Source organism: Maylandia zebra, linkage group LG12 (genome assembly GCF_041146795.1).
Source record: "Maylandia zebra isolate NMK-2024a linkage group LG12, Mzebra_GT3a, whole genome shotgun sequence".
Classification (NCBI taxonomy): domain Eukaryota; kingdom Metazoa; phylum Chordata; class Actinopteri; order Cichliformes; family Cichlidae; genus Maylandia; species Maylandia zebra.
In genome coordinates, this window is record NC_135178.1 from 16,905,189 (window position 1) to 16,929,051 (window position 23,863).

At 40.4% G+C, this 23,863-nt stretch overlaps 1 protein-coding gene across 1 annotated transcript in view; it reads left to right on the top strand.

Annotated features, from left to right (window-relative positions):
* The window catches only part of adgrv1 (adhesion G protein-coupled receptor V1), a 137,144-nt gene that overhangs the window by 95,975 nt on the left and 17,306 nt on the right, over window positions 1–23,863 (top strand). The window contains exons 90-93 of the mRNA XM_076890783.1: window positions 7,075–7,191; window positions 12,322–12,500; window positions 15,483–15,640; window positions 21,447–21,568. Of these exons, the coding sequence (XP_076746898.1) occupies window positions 7,075–7,191; window positions 12,322–12,500; window positions 15,483–15,640; window positions 21,447–21,568 (576 nt within the window). The remainder of the gene's footprint in view (window positions 1–7,074; window positions 7,192–12,321; window positions 12,501–15,482; window positions 15,641–21,446; window positions 21,569–23,863) is intronic.

Sequence of the window (23,863 nt, forward strand, 5' to 3'; positions counted from 1 at the left end):
ATATCTTATCCAGAGTTTTTCACAAATTGATTGGCTTTACAGCCAGCCATTGCCACACCCTGAGGACTGCTCCAGATCAATCAGTTTTCTTAATCAATGGCTTGTTAGACGGAAATGAATGAAACAGCTTAAGAAGGTCAGTGTGGGTTTCTGCAGGCTTTGTGATCACTGTAGTTAGACTTGCAATTATCCCGAACCTTAGAAATATTGCTAATCTGGAAGAAGCAGGTAAGCGTGGAAAGACTGTTCATGGCAGGGTTGTCATAATCAGATGTGAATGATTGTAGTAGAGAATTTCTCAACATTTGTGAATAGAACACAATTTGACCTATATTTTAGCCTCCTTGATGTTTTGCTGTATGACATTTCATCCGTTTATGCAGAATAACATAAAGCAAATGTCTTTACTGGTCAAACCATGGCAGAAAACTGAAGAAGTCAGTATGAGGGCTGAATCACACCCACATCATGAATGCACTGTGGGACACACAGAGGTTTGTGGTAGGGCAAAGTAGACCCATTGAGTGTGTGAGCTTAGGGAGCTGACCTTGAACAGCTGGTTACAATGTTTTTATAGCTGTGTGTGTGTGTGTGTGTGTGTGTGTGTGTGTGTGTGTGTGTGTGTGTGTGTGTGTGTGTGTGTGTGTGTGTCCCATTGCTTGCAGAGAGTTTTCTGTCTGGTCTCCAGATTTCCTCTCACCAGATGTTGAAGAAACAAATTCAAGAGACTTCGTAAAAGTAGCCATGTTGAGATCAAAAGCAGCTTCAGTTTCCAGCAGTACTGAGGCTCTTTGACTGAAGACTAAATAGGAGAAAGAGGAGGCCTATTAGGAATGCAGCTAAAACTGCTTCATGTGGGTGGTACTATTGAGTCCTCTGTATGGAGGAGTTAGCATTATTGCTGGTAGCTGTGTGAGTATAGAATAAGCAGTGACAAAAAGATCCAGCAATAACAAAAACAACAATGTGGTTAGTTTCAACAGAGTATCAGTAGATTGTTTATGTATTGATATCTATTGATATTTTTCATTCACTTTTTGTGTGAATATAAGGACGAGGGGTCTTCACAAAGTCAAAGAGACAGCATAAACAAGCCTGGATTTCCACATTCCCCAGACTTTAAATAATGACCCTAATGACACTGTGAATTTGTTGACAGCTTTTGAGTTTGTCCCCTATTGCTGAATCACCTCTGCCTTTGAAAGCTTGAGACCTGCAGGCTCTCACACTATTGTTTATTCTGGAAATACAGTATATCAGTTGATCCCAAAATACACGGCGGACGCTCCTGATATCATCTTCCTGTTTCGTGCAATCACATACATCCAATTACAGCACTGCAGTCTGTCCTCACGTAAGCAAAAGTAGCTGCAGCGTTGTGGCTGTTTGGATGTGAAACAGAACAAAGAGGGTGGGTGTTTATTTGCTAACAGCTGGCTCAGCAAGTATGTCCCAACCAAAGATTCAACCCAAAACACCTGTGAACTTTACTTTTCCCTCAGACCTTAAGCAACTGAGCACACTTGAAATAGCTGATCATTATCAGATTTGTTGGGAGCATATGTGATTTTGTGAGTTGCATACAGAGGCTTTAAGTTGCAAAAATACTTAAATAGTTTCTTTTTTTTTTAAAAAAAAGCAAGAGTGCTACTCTGAAAATGTGACAGTAGGAGGAATCATTTTCAGTATTTTGATAAAGCTGCGTCATGTCAGCAAATGCTCAATCGCTTCTTCTTCTTTGCAACACACACTGGCCCACTAACCCACCTCTCAGCCACTTTTGTGTCACCTGTTTCTTGCAACTGGCTGCACTATATGTATCAGCACATTGAGGGGCTGAAGCATGCAAAGACTCTGATGTAATTCTGCATATTCTAGAAAGGTGTTTCTGAGGTGTTTGTGAGATGAGGAGGTATGAATGATTGCGATTAGAGAAATAAAACTGGTCTACGGTAAGTGAGAAAATTATGGTGGAAATGAGAGTGAAGTGGTAACGTTATATATTTCTTTTCCCCTTTTGTTTTCTTAAGCTCTTTCTGAACAAAGGCATAAGAGGAAACACCCAGGGTGCAGGCTGATGCTGGAGCCAGCTAGATCAGACCGGTAGCTGTTAGAGAGTAGGGGGTGGTGAAGGAGAAGGGAGGCGAGAGAAGAGGAGGGGGAGATGGGATGAAGGGTGGAGCAGCGGATGGGGTGGGAGAAGGGGGAAGAAGGGAAAAAAAAGATGTGACGAGGAAAGCTGGAGGTGGAGGAGCAGGGGAACGCAGAGGTTAAGTGTTTCGGGACACAATATGAGATGGATACTCTGGCAGACAGCTTAGACCCCACTCCATCAGTGATGTAATGCATATGGCAGATTCTATTTTTAGCCATCCTAGTACACTTAGCTCAGCATACAGGGCGATCGATCAGCTGCACACTCACTGCGAGTATTAGAGCTGCAGCCAACAGCACCTAAATATTTTGCCTCTGTGCAGTTTGATGTTGTAGGATTTCTCCTTTGTCGTGTTAACAAGTAAATATGTGTTTTTGGTGGCATTTTGCACTGTACATTATGTGTTCTTTTGTCTTTATCTTGACGATGTTGCTGTCGGTATCATTTAGATTGCCAAGAAAAGTTCATGAAAAAGGGCATTTAGTTATTTTTATGCCAGTTTGTTACAATATGTTAAATGGCCTGTATTTGTATAGCGTTTTACTTAGTCCCTAAGGACCCCAAAGCGCTTTACACTACATTCAGTCATCCACCCATTCACACACTGGTGATGGCAGGCTACATTGTAGCCACAGCTGCCCTGGGGCGCACTGACAGAGGCGAGGCTGCCGGACACTGGCGCCACCGGGCCCTCCGACCACCACCAGTAGGCAACGGGTGAAATGTCTTGCCCAAGGACACAACGACTGAGACTGTCGGAGCCGGGGCTCGAACCTTCTGATTATAAGATGAACTGCCAACTCATGAGCCATGATCGCCCCCTATACAATACAAAAATGTGTTTACATCTTGTCCAGTGAAAGTAAAATTATTCCCAAGGCAGTAGGAACAAAACAAAGCACAATAACAGCAGTGAATGGGGTGCTTCCAGGCCACAAAACAAATGGGGGCTTTCTGACATTTCTTGGAAATTTAGCCAAAGCGATGAATGAATAGTTATTGAAGCTCAACGTCATTGGTCTGATGACAAAGTCTGTGGATGAAGAGCTGCTTCTGTATTATTTTCTGTCTAATTTTCTTTGTTATTTACTTGTTTTCAGTTATGTTGTGGAAAAAAACTGCATGCCTGAATTGTATCTTTGTATACTGGGGCAATCGATTACCAGGACAGCTGGATGTGTGTGAGCTTTGGTGATTCCTGTTTTATCAGACACAAGAACATGCAAGCACACACACAGCACAGACTTCACTGACAGGACTTGTATTTAGAGTCCTGTATCACCTCCCAGTGTCGGCTGTGAATAAGTCTATAGCCTGAGGGTCTAGACAGGTTGACTCCCAGTGTGTTACACAATAGGGGAAAAAAGAGCCTGGAGACAAAAAGCAGATCAGTAGCTTATAAACTACCTGATAAACTTCATGTCCACACCTGTCACTTCCCCTTACTCTACCAACCTATTCCATATTGGTAGGTCACACTGCGAGTGGACTGAACAATGACATTCATACCTTCTTTGCTAACTTCTGTTAGCTAATTAGTTATAGCTATCCATGACAAACTGAGCCCTGTAACAGAGGCATCCTATTAAAAAATATAAATATAGTTTGTGTTTAATGTAACCAGTGATTCATTACCATTCTGACAGTTGGCTATAATCCCATTATAAGATTTCCATCTGAACAGTGACTACTACCCAAATGATCACTCCTCTCATCAAGTTTAATAAAATTTCTTTGGCCACATAATAAGGGGAGTAATCATAATGATTAAAACACTGTAAGCGTCAGGGTGCGGCTGTGTGGCAGGCAAGATGTGGATTCAAATGCAGGACTTGGGAGAAAGAACATGAACTCAAAAAGCAGCTTTAATGCTGAACTCTTCACCTAAAATACAAAATAGACAGCGACTAAGCAGGCGCAGATGATTCAAACGCGAAGAATCTCCTGGGAAACGTGGAACTAGAAAACACACAAGCACTAGGGATTATGAAACAAAGGACAAGGGGAGACTCAGACAAGATATGCATACACAGGTAACGAGGGGAGATGAAGCAGGTGTAAGGACAGTTACAGATACTAATCGGGAAAATGAGCCGAAGGAAGTGAAACCTAACACAAAAACACGGAGAACAATACCATAGCAAGTCGTGACAGATTTAGCTAACTTTGATTCAGTGCCCTACATAAGAGTTAGTTGTCAACCACATGATATGAAGTGTGATGTATTAATATGTCCCTGTTGAGTGGTAACAATAGAGTGAGAACAAAAGCAAAAAAGAGAGCCTGCTCCTCATGTGCTTGTGTGTATCTGTTTGTACTACTACCTATTGAATGCCTGTTGGACAAGGCAGATAAAAAACAGACGAGTTCTAATCAAATCAAATCTTTAACTTATTCAGAGTGGTTGCTTTTACCTCGCTTCTGTTGTTGAGAACAAGAACAGTACAAAAACAGAGCCTCGTGCATTTCTAAGAGGCAGTTACATGTTCAAAGCACTGCATATGTTCATTTCAGTCCTTTGCCTTTCCCCCATACATAGCTGTTTCTCTGTACCTGTCATTTTGTCACCACCTGCCATTAGGTTCACTTCCTGCGACTATTAAGCTATTTCACAAAAGGCTATGGTAAACTTGTGTGGATTCATTGGTCAAAGCTGTATTATTGCATGAAACGGACACAGAATCTGACCTAAAAAATCATGAAACTCTTACAATGAACATAGCCAAGATGCCAGTGAGGCCTTGGACCTCACGTTATTACACGAGGTAATTATACTTTCTAGTCACTCTTGCCCTTCTTGCTCTGGCACTTTTTGCTTAGTACCTATGGTCAGGCCACACCCATCTCCCAGCAGGCTGTTTATTTCGATTCCAGCTACGTACTTGTGAAGTTTTGTGACTTTATCTTGTACGTTTGCAGTTTTCTCCCAGATATTTGAATCACCTCTGTGGTGTCTCTTGAACCATCATTTGTCCACACAAATGGCGAAAGCAACATCTTAGCTACACAATCACAGCTCCAATGTCTCAACATGTAAGCACCTACTAAATTATTTACAAAAAAAAAGTTATCTATTCCAATTTTGCCATGATGATGCATACAAACTCACACACTCAAGGTGAAAACAATATTACCTGTGCTATCACAGCTGCTGATAAACTGAAGTACACATTAAAGAGAATGTTTAGTATTTATTGTTACTCTGCTTGGTTTTTCAAAGTTATAATCTTGGTGCATATATCTACATCACGTTGGCTCATGATTTTATATCTTGCAGATTTTAAGCATTTGGTAATTTCCCCCCATCATTTTGCTTTTAGGCGACATAAGCATAACTCTGCTAAAAATACCTAACCCTGTTTTTTCCCATAAGCTACCCAAACAGCTTGTTGATTCAGGCATCATTCCTGGTAGCTCATGCACGAATTTCCTTCCTATGCCATCCTATCCACATACACACCCTCCAGGGCTTGGTGTACCAATGAGAAAGTGACTTATGATTCTTAGTTTCCTTAAAATAGGGACTGACTTTTCCTCTCGCTCAGCAAGAGGATGCAGACAGGGTTGGGAAGTGCTGGAAAATCCAGAAATGGACATTTTGGGATTTCCTAGGTTAACAAAAAGTTAGAAAATATGACCGACCAAAATTTCAGTGGAAAACCTATAAAGAATAGACATTCGAGAAGTGACTGCATGACGTCAGCCTATTTAAACATGCAGTATTTGTGGTGTCATCTAAAAGGCAACAAGTATAAGCTGTGGGTCGATGAGTTTGGAAAACAGGTTTCACCATGCTTATGCGGTAACTGTACAGACTGACGTGATGAAATCAATGAAACCACAGAGTGCTACTGGCTTACTAAAGCGCACGGTCTATATATAATGTATATTGTAGTATCAGTATACACTGAGGTGTTTCAGAGAGGTAGATATCTGTATCTGGTATCTGATCTGTAAAAACTGTGACTGTTAAAGTCAGACCTAATTACTCAAAGATTAGATGCTAGTTAAAATTGAAATTTATTCAGCAGACACCTTTCTTATTACCTAAAGCCGTTTTTGCTACTTGTTTGTTGACAATAATGAAAATGTAGGCAACACTTGAGACCAAGTTATCATTCTTCCCACAACTCTCAACTCCTGCTGTCGTCCATTCACCCCCTATCTGGTCCATGGCACTGGCAGTGATCCGACAGGCTGCAGGTTATGTAACAATCACCCGGCCGCTTTGGCACTAGAGTTTAATAAAACTTTCTGATGGACAACAGAGCAGCAGTATTTTGTGCTGTCCTCATGGGTTTTCGACACAATCCTGCCTCTAATCATATAGATTGCATTTTTGCCCCATTGCATTCATGCTTATGAAACTCGCTCTCCCTTGCTGCTGTCTCTTTTGCCTTCTCTTGCTCGCTCTCTCTCACACACACACATATGCACACTTTCCACAAGCTGTTTTTGTAACGTGCATCACCCACACATTTTTGCATTCTTTGTGTGCGTGTGGGATGAAAGGACGATATGACAAAACATATTTATCAGTGTTGTAGATGCTTTTACTTTTCCCTCCGCCTTCAGAGCTTGCTGCAAGGTGATGTAACAGGTCTGCAGGATGGGATATCTCTCTTTGGGAGGTGTGCATATCAGAGTCCTGCAGTCTTCTTTAAAAATGTATACACTATATAACAGGCAATAAATGGCCTCATGCTCAATGTGGACTGCTGACACTGCACTCAGCCTGTGTGGGTGTCAGTTTGGCAGGCATGCAAAATCTGACTGTGTTGTGTAAAATCTGCATATGCAGTAGTTGAAATGAAAACTTGTTGCTTTGTCTTTATAGTCACAAGGATGAAAAGTTGAGTTAAAGACAATACTAAACTATTTCAAATGTGTGTTTCTCTTTTTATCATGTTTGTCTGCAGATTTGTTTCCTGGTGTCAGCTTTCCGTGGCCAAGTGTTTTCAGAGGACAGCTGTGCTACTCTGGCGCTCTTCTCTCATTATTTCCATCTCAGTCAGTTCTTTTGGATGCTCATACAGGTAATGATAGGTTCACAGTGAACACTAGATACATGTGAGGAGGAAAAAAAAAACACTTTTGATTTCTGACAAGTGGAAAAAATGTATCTTTCTGTAACTGCCTTTTGCATTTGTGTAAACAACATTTGGAAGAAGCGACTGCTATGACAACTGAAGATCGATGAGATACAACACATGTGCTACGGCAAGGGGGAGAAAGGACGTCAGGTCACCCAAGACTGGGTACCAAGTATGACTGAAGGAGCGTTAGGTGCAAGAGCAGCTGACCTCACTTGAAGAGGTATACCAGAGAGACAGAAGCCAGGGGAATAAACCGCTCCAAAGAACCAAGGCATACTCTGCTAATTGACGAGAGACACCCAGAATAGCTAACCGAAGGCCAAACAGTCCTAATCCCCAAGGATCTCCAGAAAGGACCAGTCCCATCCAATTACCTGCCTCAGTACCACGTGGAAGCTCCTGTCAGACATCATAGTGGCACATGGCTCAATACATAAACAGGGCACAAAAAGGAATTGGCAAGGAATACCCGATTGGAAAAACAGTTTGGAGCCTTCATCAGGAACTCAATGGGGATGTGGTGAACAACACTAGAGGCCAACTTCAAGCCTATAGCACATGTCACCATCAAGTGTCATTGACAAGATTGGCTACAGATACCCACTACGGAATAGAACAATCATCAGGCGCCATGGATGACGTCAAGCTGTATGCCAATAGTGAACGACACATTGATTCACTGATCCACAACACTAGGATCTATAGTAATAACATGTGAATGTGAATGTCATTTGGACTGGAGTGTAGGCAGATGGTAACAAAGAGATGGAACATACTCAGAACTGAGGGGATCTCACTACCAGAAGGCAACATTGCAGACACTAAGGACAGCTACAAGTACCTGGGAATCCCACAGGCAAATGGGAAACACGAAGAGGCGCCTAAGAAAGCTGCAACCACCAAGTACCTGCAGAGGGTAAGGCAAGTCCTGAGGAGTCCGCTGAATGGGAAGAACAACACATATGCCCTGCCCATGATCAGATACCCTGCTGGGATAATAAACTGGCCAAAGGAAGCCACTGACATGAAGACAAGGAGGCTCCTGACCACATATGGTGGGTTTCACCCCAAATCCTGCACTGTGACACTTTACGGAAAATAGCCACAACAGACCATGTGCTTAGTGAATACCTCAGGCAATAGAAACCCAAGAAAGAAGTGGAGATGGAGAACAACCATCACGGAAGGACAGGCCCCTGCACAGTATGTACCAGCAGATAGAAGAAGTGGCTGGATCCAGAGATCCCACCAGTGGCTGGACTGAAAGACAGCACAGAAGCACTAATCATCGCAGCACAGGATCAAGCTCGGAGCACAACATAAATAGAAGCTGGGATCTACCACACCAAGCAAGACCCCAGATGCAGGCTGTAAAAAGATGCCCCTGAGGCAATCCAGCACATAACAGCAGTGTGAAAGATGCTAGCAGGCAGGGTATGCATGGGACGCCATAACCAAGTTGCCAGTATAGCATATAGAAACATCTGCCATGAGTACTGCCTGGAAGTGCTGAAGTCAAAATGGGACATGCAACCGATTGTGGTCGAGAATGACCGAGCTTAGGTCCTTTGGGACGTCTGTGCTGTCTGTTTAAATATGATTCTCCACCTTCCTCCTGCCTATTTTATCTCATAATTTGGCATTGCCAAGGTTCCTATTCTTTCTTTTTATTTCATACATATGGCATTTGGTTTATGTGCAACAGGCAGTGAAATTTGATTGTTTTACCACATCTACTGGGGCAGTCATAAAGTTACCAGTACACTGCACTGGCATGCCCTTTGCCCAGGATCACCTTATAATACCTTACAAGGACCCTAAACAGCTCTTTCTTAACAAGACCTTCTTATTCTCTTATTTCTTTCTTTGCATTATATTGGTCAACACCAAAGCCACCCAGGATTTTTAGGAACATGAAGACTGTAAACATACATCTGTGCATTGTAATTGTAGTTGTAATCCTGGAAAGAGTTTATTGATGACTTATGACCTGCTGCAATAGCAAAGGAATGCAGGGAGAGGTTTCATCAGCAGCTTTAGTGCTGCTGCTGTGATAAATCCTTTTCCTAAGTAATCCGCCTCCTAACGAGTCCTGAACTGCAAAGAAACAAAGGTAGTTGCGTAATACAGGAAATCCTTGGATGTTTGTTTATTTATTTGTAATTTTTGAAATATAACCTGATTAAATAGATTTGACAGACATTAGACAATAACTTTATCTATATTATTTGTCTGTGCCATACATATGTATTTGTTGTGTAATTCTTCCAAACAATCTTAAATCCACTTGATGACAATCAAGCTGAAGGCTCAGGCTCAGTTGTTGTCATTTTTTGTTTTTTTAAGAAGGGAAATGAGATTTATCACCATCATAAATCACAATTTATGCTATTATGAGTCAAACTGAATTCACAGTAACAAAAATACCGTCACATAAGACACATGTTACCAATAGGAATGGTATCCCTAAATGAACTTCCCCATCTACCCATCTTTTCCCACCTGTTGTCCTTCTCTTGCATAACATTTGCCTTGTTCTCATCAATCTTCAACCTTTTGTAACATGTGACATGCGTACGTGAACATAACCAGTGTTTACATAGGGAACATAATATGTAATAATGTTATTGGTAAAGTATTATAAGATTAGCTGTGGCATAAGCTGACCACAGCAGGGTAATACTGGAACCATGCAACGGCGTACGTGTTGGACGCAGTGGGCTTTTTCTCATATCTGATTGTTTACTATGACTTCTGGGAGATTTTAAGGGATAAAGTCTCAGGCCGAAGGCTTTCATGTGGCTTAAGCGGTGTTAGAATTTGGATGGGCAGATCTGGAGCTCAAATAAAATTGGTTGTGACGTGCAAGCTGGTTTTAGACACACATGGTAGTAGTTAGTAGGGTAACAGCTGACTGGATCGAGTGAAGGACACAAACAGTGATTCACCCTGTAAAGAATTCAAATAGGAGGATTAATGAAGCATGAAGAAAAAACACTTAGGCTTTTGTTGGTTTATTTATATACTCACTCACAGATTTGTTTTGTTTCATAACATGCCCTGTTCATTAAGGTTGAATTTAAATAGAGAGCCAGACTGTGTGATAGAAAAGGCAGATATGTTACAAAGGTAAGGAAGTGTTATTCATTAGAAGCACAATTTCAAAAAAGACGGGCAAACAAAGCAGGACAAAAGGAAGAGAGGAAGAAAAAGTAATACAACGTAAAGGCCAGGACCATGGCATTGTTCTTTAACACCCCTTCAAAAAATATCTTGTTATTTCATAAATGTCAACTCTAACTGTGAATGTAGCTGACAAGAAAAATATTACCGCCACCTTGGCTTTCACTGATGCGGGGAACCGAGACCCTTCCATCCTCACCAACATCTCTGCATTGACCCCAGTGATGTCTCACCACTCAAGTTTCCCTCAGATCAGGTAGCTGCTTTCAGATAAGTGGCTTATATGAGTGGGCGCCAGCAGCCCATCTCAGGGCATGACAAAGACCTGAATCAATAACAGCAGTGTGAGTGTGTGTAATTGAGAGTAGTGAGAACGGGCACGTCCAAAACCTGATCAGGGGAATATGCACTGGCATAAAGCTTGAAAACACACAATAATGTGGCCACTGTCCAGAGCAGCTATGTGTTGAATGCAGAGGTTTGCAGTTAACATCAGCTTACTAAAAATTGCACATTATTAAAAAAGTCTTAAAGGCATCAGGATTAGGATTTCTGGGATTTTTCCTGAGCTAGCTAGTGAAGCCAGGATGACACATTTCTAGCTTGCTAAATAATATCTTTATGTGATAATGCCCGTCCTGTCTCCTCGCCAATTAGTCATCCAGTCATTTGGGACTTTTAATACAACACCAATGGTTCATGTGACCAATTTACAACTGGTATTTACCTTCAGTGGTAACTTGCGGTTTTGGCTTTATTTGCACTGTGGAAACTAAATATAGCTCATATCTAAAAACTTGGTGAAGTAGTCCCAACATGATCTGCACAATCAAACATAACTGCAAGTAAATATTTAAAAAATACTGCATTTTTTTCTGCGGTGAGATTGAGCCAACCTATTATTGTGGCTCCATGAGTGATATAGCCACTGCAAAACAACAGCTCAGCACAAAGTTGCCCATAATCCCTTTACTGTACCACAATGACTGCAGTTTTCTCACAGCCAGTGAATAACACTTCTTGAATCTGACTGACATCATTGTATTATCTCAGGGGAGTCGAGCTGTTACACAACGGGAACCGTACAGTCTTGTTTGCTGCATCTGCTGCATCTGTGTTTGTGGGTTTGTGTTCATGTTGGTGTGGTTATGAAGCAAGGTCTTTTTGGGTCAGTGGTTATACAATATTGTTACGGTAGAGGTTGAGCAGAGTAATCATAGGGAGAGGTCAACATCATTTGACCTTGTGTCATTAGTTGCATCACATCTTCCTCTTTGCAAATGTGCTGCTCAAGTGCTTGCAAACAGATAGACATTATCAGCTGTTATTCATTACAGCTGTTGACCTGTTGCATAAATTTTAATAGCATTTCCTTTTTTTCATGTTCAAATGTAATACTTTATAGACTTTTGTTTTTTATGTATGTTAGATGGCTTAAAGCTTGTAAAACAGCTCGTAACGCACCATATATGAGCGAAATGTGAAAGAGAAAATGAAGTGTTAGTGTGCTTCACATGAGGATAAGACATCGTCTGCTTGCTGTCAACAGGTGTTCACATAAGCCAGTTATGCAACAGTGGATGGCTTAGTAAAGCAGATAGATGAGACTATAAAAGCCTTCTAGATAACTAAGCAAACATAGATATTTTTGGGTGTGATATGCGGATGGATATACTTGTGTGTTTTTGTGTTTTACTGACTATAGACCAAATGTGCACACAACCGAGGAAGGTTTAAAAATCATCAAAGGGGAAGATGTCGAGCCTTTTCTCCCCCTTTTATTTATTGTGCTGCGATAAGTTTAAGATATATTTCATAGTCTGTAAAAGTTACTTTTTTATTTTTATATCCCCGTGAATAAGTTGTTTTCTCAAACTGTTTTCTCAGGCGGTGAACTTCTGGCAAGTGCTCGTGATGAATGATGAGCACACAGAACGCCGATACCTGCTCTACTTCCTCCTGGGGTGGGGACTTCCTGCTTTGGTCATCATCGTCCTGGTCATCGTGTTACTTGGTGGCTTTGGATGGAAAATACATGAAGTATATGGACTGGTGCAAGGCGACGTGTGAGTTAGCAACACATGTAAATACACACACAAGTGGTCTTTTTGAACTGATGGCATGTATCCAGTGAATCGTAAGTACACTTAGGAGAGTATTTGTTAAACTGGTATGAGTCGTTTACAGTGATTTCAGTTTCTTTTTTAAGCTTAGGGAAATTCCACTTCAGACTAGGTAGAGCAAACAGAGCCAGTGAGCCTGCCCAATCAAATGACTGAATGAATGAACGTCTCATGTTTGTTTGCATGCCTCTCCCCACACTGAAAAACTTCAGTCTCGGAGGTGGAGTCTTTGAGAAATCGCGCCATACAGAGCCTTATATAGCTGTTTCCCTTAAATTACCTAAAGCACAGAAACAATAGAAGAAATCACTGTGTACAAAAAACACGTACAAAGGTCCCAACACAGGTGAGTTGCCCGTGTCTTTATGTGCATCCATCTTCCATGTCTTTCATTTGTGAACAAATGTTCAATAATAGTCAAAGAAGTATGAAGCTGAAACTCCTAAACCACATCTATAATAAGTCAATGGTCTAAGGTGTGCCTGTTATCCTTGGGATCAAGTATCTGTGGGTGTTTCCTGTGGATGGGAGTGTGAAACAGTGAGCGCATACAGGAGAGATTTAAGAACATAGAGGAGTATTCAGTTTCCCAGGAGCACACCTTCCTCTTTGAGGACATAAGGCAGCTTTTCACTTCTTTTCCTTCTCTCGCTCTGTTTCTCTCCTTCGCTCTCTCCTCTTCGGTGTTAACAGCTAGTCTCTTGTTTTCTCACCACTCGTTTCAGTTTCGCCTTGCTTGCATACAAAAGTGTTAAGCTCACACCTTGTGTCAATAGACTTTGTATCCTTTAGACTTAATTGCTTATGGGAGCACATTTTTTTACTCTGTCTTTTTGCTTTCCACTACTATACTCACGCTGTAGTAGAGAGATATGGAGATTTATGGATAAATAAGTGCAGAACGGTGTAAAGTTACCATTTCCATGCCTCTACCATCACTGTTGTGCTGGGACATTGTCTTTCATATAGACCAGTTTGTACTTAACCCCAGCTATGTGCATTGAGCATATTAAGGATTTCTCTCTTCTGATGGTTATCACATTATGAGGCAGTGAGTGACTGTAATGTCCCTGTGGTTTCTGCCTTTTTTAATCTTTATTGTGGATCATATGTTGTACATCTTTAAAAGGAAGAAAACAAAAAGCCAACTTTAACATTGAATCCTCTCTCACCACCCATGGACAACTGCTCAGCAAAAGTGGTCATAAACATTTCAGCAGCATTAAATTTTGTTTTGAATGAGTCTAGTTTGAGACTGATTACACTCATGAATATTTTGACCCTTTTGTAGTCTCAAGTTGCATCTTCCAAACATGGGGTCTTGTGATCACATGATTTAAGTAAAAATGTTATCATAGAGTGGTAACATAGGATCTTACTGTGGTATACATTTAAAAGAAAATCCCAGCAGCCTTTGGATGAAAACCCTCCATAAAAGGCATGATTAACTTTCTTTCTCTCAAGCTAAGAAATGGGTGCGTTAGACCCCTGGGTAATGTTTTTTTTTCATTCAATTCAGGAATCCCTGGGATTTCCCATCCTTGTGAGACTTTCACTATAGTTAGAGGTCATCCCCCTAGCAAGGCCCCAACAGTACAGCTGTCCATTTTCCACTGTATTTAGACTAGGGACCCGGCTGTCTTTTTGTGACATGGTGATCCAGCGCTTTATTTGGCATAGCTCATCTTATGTTGTGACTACGACAGATCCAATTATTTTTCTGCAATCACTCAAACATGCGGAAGTCCTGTCTGATTTGATGCTCCCACCGAACCAGAGCGTGAATGTGTTTTGTGAAAAGGTTGTGGTCACATCAGTGTTGTTCTAGTTGTTTGGCAACAAATATCAAGGATGTTGATTTTCCCAGAGGAAAACCGCAGTTTTCTTTAATAAAGATAAACATGCCTGAAAGATCCTGAGACGGTAGTTCAAGAGGTTCACCGGGAAAACAGCATAGAGATGGTACTGTCAGTATTATACAGTCTAACTTCTTACTGACATTTAAAAAAAAAATTGTATTAATAATTCTCCAAAGAAAGTTCTTCTTTACCTGTTAAAAAGGATGAACAGTGGAAATCACGTGACCCCTATGGATATATATTCTTATAATTGCCGATGGATTTATCGGTGGTTGTGTCCGATGTGTCACAAAGCAACAAAGTATAAAGAAGAGTTGCGTTATGATTAAATTAAATTAAATATAGAGCAGTTTAATATTTTCAGTTTTTCCAGACGTTATCTGTGAGATAGATGTGTTCTTTATGCTATGGTGACACAAAGGATCACTGTTTGGAAATAGCAGCCAAAATTATTGCAGCCGTGTGAAAATTTCAGATTAAACAGAAATATTTATTAGCTGCTTATATTCAGAGTCTAGTCAGAACCTCACAACAGAAACAGAAATAACAAATAGTGACATAGTTGCTGCAAAATGATGATTTAACTGCTAAACGACAAACATTTCGCTCTTATACAGGACTATAACTACAATACAACCAGATGGTAACCAGCTATGTTAAGTCCCCCACTCCAAAGAGATGTGTTGCAGAGAAGTTAATTGCAACATGTTGCCAATCTGTCTGCTTTTATAAATTAGACAGCAGTTATTTGCAAGCCTTCACTACTCTGTCTGAGAGTAATTGCAGTTGGTGTGATTTGGACCCTGACTGTTTGGAGATAAGTTGCCTCCCACCAGATAACCCGTGCAGTCACCTTGCAGTCAAAAGAAGCAGCTCATAGGTTGAGAATGTTGCATGTTCAACCTCTGGGGAACCCGCTTGTTGCTGCAACTACTTGAAGTTGTTTGCAGAATATAAAAATAATTCAGTGCAATCATCAGACAACTGGAGATTTTTTCCTAGTTGCAAGATGGCTTATTGTAAGTTTTGTAAGTGTGTCTTTCATCTTATTTTCCTTATCTTCTAGGTGCTTTATCCCAAACATCTATGTAGCTCTGTGCACGGCAGTGCTGGTGCCTCTCATCTGTCTTGTTGCTGTGGTGGTTGTATTCATCCACATCTACCAAGTTACTGAGCAGTGGAAGGCCTACGATGACATTTACCGTGGACGGACTAACAGCACAGGTAAAAACCAAATATGTGACTACACACACAAACACACACAAATATATTAATGTATGCATAAGCAGAGATTTTATTATTTTACCACTTGCTGTTACCACAAAGAGATCATGAGAGTTACATCTGCATTTACACTCAGTCACACCCAATTTCTTTCTTTCGTGGACATGTACAAACACCACTAGGATGTCCCTCTGGAACGAAGCTACAAACAACATACCCTTATTTTGGGCAGAAGCTTTCATCCCCTATTTTCCAGTTTGCTGTTTGCTGGAGACAAAAACAGATTTAGGGTTTTTGCAGAAAGTGCGAACTTTCAGTTATCTAGCACACACAAAAACACCCATCAGTACAATGTAGTAGTAGGTGTGCAAACTTGTACATTTCCAACTTGTAGATTATTCAGAATTCTTGTTTGCACACACACACACACATCCATCATGGATTTATGACCCGTACAAATCAGCTCTGTTTATACAGTGCAGTTAGTCCCTTTGGCCACACATGAAGATTCAGCCAAACCACTTTACTTGCTGATCATCGGGGCTGCAATCAATGGCCATCAGTGGGAATCAGCAGGCTTTAGCTTGTTTTGCTCAGTCAAGGCTCTCCGGTGACAAAGCCAAGCCTGAATTAGTGCCAGTTCTTTTGTTGGCAAGCAGCTTGCCCGCAAACTGTGCAGGAGTGTTGAGGCAGTGTAGATGCTTTACTGAGTTGCAGGTATGTGTGCATTATTCAAAAAGGAACAGCACTTTCTCATTCACAAACCAGGCTGAGGCAAAGGGCCAGCCTGTAGGATTTGTACTTCACATGAGCAGTTTTTTGTGAGGAAAGCGAAAGAAAATAGAGTAAATTGGACAAACATTTATGTTTGAAATATGATACTGTAATGTGTGATGATTCACAATAGCCTAAACTTTTGACCTATACTGTACATACATACACAATTGTACATATCTACATGCACATATAAACATAACATGCCCACAAACACACTTTAGTGCACATTGTATACTCCAGTGTTTGCAGTGCACTCTGCTGTTGTCAGTGTCTCAATATGTCTAAAGTCCAAAGAAGAATAAAACAATTATGGGTGAATATATTTATTGCTGTAAACACAGGCTACCCTTCTGCTCATTTCCCGGAATTACTTAAAGGTTGTATGAGTTGACTTAAAACAACAGGAACTGAACCCTGCACTATGCAGCAGCATGACAATCATGACAGTCAATAATTATCCCTATTATTTGTCCACTGCTTGAAGGCTCTGTGTGTGCTTCTGCAGTAATCCAAATAATAACTATTCATATTAAGCACTTAGAGTAAACTCAACCTTGACTTTCCCAGCCAGCTGAGATTCGTGCAGAACCTGCTGGACTGCTGATGCTATTTTGACAATGAACGCCATGTGCATGTTTTCAAATTCCTTAGTGAAGCAACAACCGATGAGATAAGCTAACAAGTAATCTGTGTCTGTCTGTGTGTTTGTGCCTGCATGCCTGCGCGCGTGCATGCAAGATTATGAGAACCGCACATGTAAAATTCACAGGACTGTGTGAAATTTAGCAGAACTTCTGACGTCAGTGAAATCAAGGAAGTGCGTTGGTGGGCTTTCATTTATGTTCCTCCCCATCAACAGATTTGAGAAAGTCTGGAGTTCTGCCAATGCAGGGCAGCGAATAATAATAAACGAACAAAAGGTACAACAGTGCATATCAGAAGCACAACAGTGAACCCTTATCTTGTGTTAGAAAGACTTTATGTTCTTGTGTTGCGCAAGTGACCAGACTTTAAGTTGAATGAATAACTATTATTGTTGCAGTTTTATGGCACTTAATGTTCCCCGGCTCCACTTTTAGCATTGATTGGTCAGCAGTATGGAAACACAAATAAATGATGGATAATGTTTAATTACTTAATATTGTTTTATTTACTTTGTGTGTTTGAGTGTTGCTGCTTTATTTGTATGCTAAGCGCATGCTTATATTTGTCATATCTTTATTAGTAATGGCCTTGAAATGCACATCCTTATTTGGACATTGTACTTTAACAGCTGATTGTTTTTATCATCTTGTTTTTAGTATTATTTTTTTTCCTTTGGTCATTACTCCTAGCTGTAACTAGATGCACTCAACACACGCTTACTCCTGCTTGTTGTTATTACAGCTGGTAAACTTCTCTGTGACCTTAATGTTAGCACAATCTCGAGTTTCTTTCTGGTTGTTTTCCTTCTGTGCATGCTCACTTCTCAGTTTGTCTTCTCACACCAAGAACGCTGCACTGGTCAAATTTGAACTTGAGCCTGTCTGCTTGCCTGTGGAGGAAAGCAGCGTGTGTTTGTTGTACAGAAAGAAAGATAGCCATGACATCATTGAGCTTCTCTGAAACACAAAGCTTTTGCAGAGGATTGCATATGAATTCATGTCTGCTTATGCATAATATGAACACACACACACACACATGCACAGCCACACAGGCTCTTTGCTTCTACTTAGTGGTACAAAGCCAAACAGTCAGTCAGCATTTTGCAGTTCGTCTCAACTCGGCTCTGGGAACCTGTTCTTACTGTGGGAGCTCTGGCCCGTCCACAGACAGGAATGTGCTTACATGGTTGGAAAAAGTCTAACCAGGGAGGGAGGAGATGGAGACAGATGTGCAAGACACACTAAAGCCAGAGAGAGAGAGAAAGAAAGAAATGGGAAAGATAGACGATAGAAATTGATAGATGGAAGATAGAAAAAAGTTGTTTTTATTTAACCTACACGTGTTTGTAGACAGTTTGTCCACATAAGGCAAACCGAGATGAAGTGTGAAATAATAATGCATCAGAGGCCGTGACCAAGGCCAACAGCGAAGAAAGCACTAAAAAAGTATGATAGAGCTAAATAAATAAAAATACTATGTGATAAGGAGCAGAAGTTAGAGCAGGGTGGAAATGACAGTGTGGTGGATGTGGCACCTAAGTGAGGGGTTTTTGTGCAAACCTGGGCCCGTGTCCTGTGTTTCCATCCTACTTGTGAAGAGAACTGTACACTCTGTCCTACATAACACCTTTCATGCAGACTGTAAGGAGAGTGACTCAACAGTGTAATTTTGAATCTGATGTTCCCTTCAAATCATCGTAAAAACAGCTTTTACGCCTCATGTAGCTGTAAAATTTATTATGTTTATCTTCTGTGACCCTGCACTTTTCACTTCAAGACACACACACACATACACAGCATCACAGGTATCGTGAGCCTAATAAAAATGTCTTTTACATTCTTTGATAATGCAATGTGGAGTTAGTTATTAATCTAATGTTTCATAAACAGATCAGTACTGTAATCAAAACCAGTTTCTTTCATCTCCGGCTGCTTGCAAAAGTGAAGCCATTCTTCTGTTTCAGAGACTTTGAGAGAGCTAGCCGTGCCTTCATTTCATCTCGCCTCGATTTTTGTTGATACCTGAGTGTTTACTCAGGCGTCAGTCTGTCATCAGTTAGCCGACTGCTGCACGGTTACTAACTGGCAGAGCAAGCAAGACCACATATCTCCCATACTAGCATCCTTACACTGGCTTCCAGTCAGTTTTCAAATTGATTTTAAGATTTCATTATTCGTTTTTAAGCCATTGCACAGGTTAGCACCCTCATACCTTTCTGATCTTTTGAACTGGTACACTCCTGCAAGATCATTGAGGTCTGCGGATCAAATGCTCCTAGCTGTCCCAAAGTCCAGATTGAAGCACAGAGGTGATCGGGCCTTTGCTGTGACTGCTCCTAAACTGTGGAACAAACTGCCCCCTCACATCAGGACCTCCCCAACATTAGACAGTTTAAAACCCCCTTTTTTCTTGTTAACCCACTTTTATTCCTTTGCTTTTAAATCAGAATGAGTTTGTACTACTTTTATTTGTCTTTTTTCTGACTCAAATCTTCTCATTTTATGCTTCTTTTCTTAAATTTTGTCATGTCTTCCTATGTTTTTATCTCCTTTGATTATTTTAAATGTACAGCACTTTGGTCAACAGTTGTTTTTTAAATGTGCTATATGAATAAATCTGACTTTGACTTCACTGAATAACCCTGCACTTTATGTGTTAAAGCCATATTTTAGCTAAAAATCTGTATATATCTGTATATCTGTAAATCGGTATTGGTTGCCAACTGCAAGCACCTGATGATTTGACTACAGGCTTAAGTTTCTCAGTACTCACTTGTCACACCCTGCTTTAATCCCTCCACTGTTTTAGCTTTTTTACTTTTCTATTCTTCTCCCTACAATTATTTCAAGATGTTTATCTCAGCATATTAGCTAAGTATTAATAGGAGTCAGGCTAGTATTTGTCTGAACAAAGCAAAACTCATCACTATGGTGCAATGCTCTTAATTTCATGGTGGTAGCACTCCTAGTGTTTTTATTTGAGATCCCACATTTGCAACATACTTAGCAGGGAGGATGGGTGTGGTGCTGGTAATGTGGATGTGTTTTGAATATTCTTTTGACAGTGTCCAAATTTGACTAGTGCATTGCACTTGTGTTGGTTAGCAGGCTAACAGATATCCTCCCATTTTTGTACAGCAAGAACAAGCAGGTTAAGAGAATTATTTGTGCAAGTAATAATGAAGTGCACTCCCTTTGTAAAATGTTCTCTGCTTTGTAAGGACCACTGGATACTTACTTAATTATCTTAAGTCTGTCCCTACTTCAGTGGGGTTTTTTCTTGAATTGTCACATCCTGAAGTCTGAGGTGACAGGATGTATTCCTGTCAGTGGGCTGCAGGTTGACTAGCTGCTATGGTCTAAAAGCAGTAAATGCTAAGAAGACCTTTTAAACTATGCACTTTTTAGTCGTATTGGTGAGATCAGTACACTTTGTGTCAATGCACAGTTGTTACAAGGTTTGTCAAAGTGTTACTCTCAGAACTTGGGGGTTGTTTTTTGTTTGGTTCAGTTTAAAATAAAATAAATAAAAAGCCATAGGTTCCCCCTTTGGTAAATGTGTAAATGTAAATGTGTGATGTTTGACCTCTGCATGAGGACGAGTATTCGTATGTTTCTCCATTTTGACAATCTATTTTGCACCCTTAAAATATAAAGTACATCTGATGTGAAGATGTTGACACACCAGCTGCCTGTTTGCACAAAGAAAAGAATTGTGCACACTGTCTCTTAGATCATTTTCAGCCCATCTTAGGCAGCTAAATGATTTAGTGGCATCCCAAATGCTGAATGGATGAAGCCCTGGATAGAGAGTACAGCTCTGATAGCATGTGTGCATGCGTGCTCATACTCAAGTATGAGTGTGTGGCTTTTTACCCTCCCTTATATGTCTCCTCACTGTTGCTTGAGTCTCTAATCTGAGTCCACGTAAATCCACATGCAAACCACAGGAAGTCAGAGAACTGTTGGAGCAGAAACGCTGCATCAGTGTTGTATTAGGGTTGTAAAATGTGGTTCATTAGACAGCTCCTGAATTAGATCCCCTTCCTCCTCTTTTACCAGACCTTGCTTTGGAAGAATGAGTATTACACCACAGCATATATAGTTTAATATCAAGAAACTAGAGAATCTAAATAGAAATGATAACACACCAGCAGCTATATTAATTCTCCATCAATTACTATGTAATGTACGGTAGTTATTCTGCAATATGCATTTGTTCAAATATGTTCAAATTAATAAGTGCATGAATGTCATACAGATAAAATAGTATCTAGAATCTGAGTTCAGCTGTAATGTATAATGTATTGTATTGGCTTATATATATTTGAACAACAGTGCTGATATTGTTTTCATTCTGTTCCTGTTGTTATCTTGTGCTCCAGAGGTGCCGCTGGTCCTCTACCTGTTTCTGCTCGTCTCCCTAGTTTGGTTGTGGGCAGGACTCCATATGGGCTACAGGTACCTGTGGATGCTCATCCTCTACGTCATCTTTAACTGCCTGCTGGTGAGATCATTTCCTTTTCTGTTTGTTTGTTTGTTTGTTTGTTTCCTGTTTGTGCATATGTTTTCTTCTTGTTGTAATTGGAGAACAGTTAAAAGTTATAAAGTTAAAGCACTTCTTTTTATATCTTCAAGCTCGATGTGTGTACTCTTTCTCCAGGTTTGATTTTTCTTATGAAAGATATTGTTTTTACCTATCTAATCAAATTTTCAGCTACTCTCTGAGCTAAATGTTGCTGTAGCTGAAAATTTGAGAACGCTGCAGAGTCGGTGTGTGTGTGTGTGTGTGTGTGTGTGTGTGTGTGTGTGTGTGTGTGTGTGTGTGTGTGTGTGTGTGTGTGTGTGTGTGTGTGTGTGTTGGGGGGTGGAGAGGTATGATGAAGGGAAGTCCATTCACTTTGAAGGCCAGCTTTGATGTATCTGACAGGCAGAGTAAGAAGTGCCTCAGGTGTGGAGAGAGAGAGGCAGGGTTATCACTGTGTCATGTCTCACCAACGCCTCTCACTGCTATGTTTGTCCATCTCTCCACTTTATTTTTGTCTTTTCTTGGTCCCTTTGTTTGCATCTTTTTATAGTTTATTTACTCCCTCTGTTTCTCTCAGTTCTGTATTTCAGATGTCAGTGTAGCTAAGTAAAGATATTTCAAATGCAAGATAGATTACTCTACCACTAAATGCAGTCCAGTACATATTTAAATATTTGCACAGTGAGATCATTTTCACAAGCATGCCTCTGCATCACGCCACTACAGATTCCAAAAAAAGAAATAAGGATGGGAAGTGTAGATGCTGGGCTTCAATCTAGAGGCTTAATAAAAATATAGTCCCTATAACCAATTTCCACCTGTTCAAAAGAAACTGGACAAAATGAGGACGGTCATTAATGATCAAATATAAAACCTGTGCAACAATATCATCATGAACTCTGGAACACATTGTGCAAGTTTTTGTGGATTTTTCTGCCTTCAGTTATGTCCTTAGTGAGGGAAACACATGCTTACTCATGTAACTGAGACATTTTTTTAAAAACTTTTGTCTTCTGGTTACTAAGGATTTAGCTGTGGCTCATTCATATCAGTAGCTTTATTACTTGTCTTTAAATTGTCTTCTGTCAATTTTACTTAACCTATTAAATCATACATTTTCTGGCGCAAAGGTTTAGTTTTGTAGAAGTGTTTAATGCATAATGTGTTTTTTTTTTAAGAAGATGCCCACGAAGCTTTCTGGATCAGTTGTGCTTAGTTTTGCACAATAGTCCCTAAATGTTTGCAGTGATCGGGTAGACCACCATATGCCTGTAACATGTGCCACAAGAGGTCTGTGACAACCAATGTTGATATGTAGCATCTACATGCTAAAGACAACAGCGCTTAACATAAGTAAACATCTCCTGTTAGTCCAGTGACTGAAGTGAAGTGATGTCAGCAGCAATGGTCATTGTCGCACTCGACACTTCTTCATGACCAGCAATACTTTGTCCATCCCTGTGACATCACATAGCTAGTTTGATTTTATTTAAAATGAACTTGTGATTGTTAATTTACATGCAAAGTTTTTAAATACATTTCCTCAGTTCTGCTTGTGTTTCTTTTAACCTGGGTAAAAATCCTCTCACTTAGAAACATTTCAGACTAATAGCCTTTGTTTCCTCTCTAAATACTTTGATTTGTTCTTGGGCCCCCTCATTAGGCCCCTGAGTTATCAAAGTTCTTAGCACTGCTGTCACACAAACATACATCCGCCCACACAATAGTACATAAAAATCTCCTCTTTACGTTAATTGGCAGATGACTAGTAGTTTGATAACACTTTTGCTCTCTAAATGAGGACTTTTGGGCTTTTTGGTGGCGACGTACAGTAACAGCTAAAAAGAGCTTCTTGCTACCCTATTTGTATTTCAGCAACTTAAATGTAGCTTAACTTTAACTTCAGATAGGACAAGTTCTATCAAACTTTGTATCATCTGGAAAAAAAGAACTGCTGCAATTGATTTTCAGCCGTGCCTCATACAAAGTTCCAGCTAAAACAGCAGCCTCTGGGGTCTGCACCAAAAGTACCAGAAGTAGGGATTTATCAAAGTGGAACGGGTAAGGGTCCCAAAGGTACATTGTGTCCAAGGATATTGATTAGCCATAAACAAACTCATCTGACCCACTTTCTACAAAGCACCACTAAAGAAAGGTCAGGATGCTGTAACCATGTACGAAGCATGGCTGCTATCATATTTATTTGTATGCAAGATTTGGGTTATGTGTTTTTTTTTAAAGCACATTTAATTTGTTTAGCGGTGATGGAGGAAA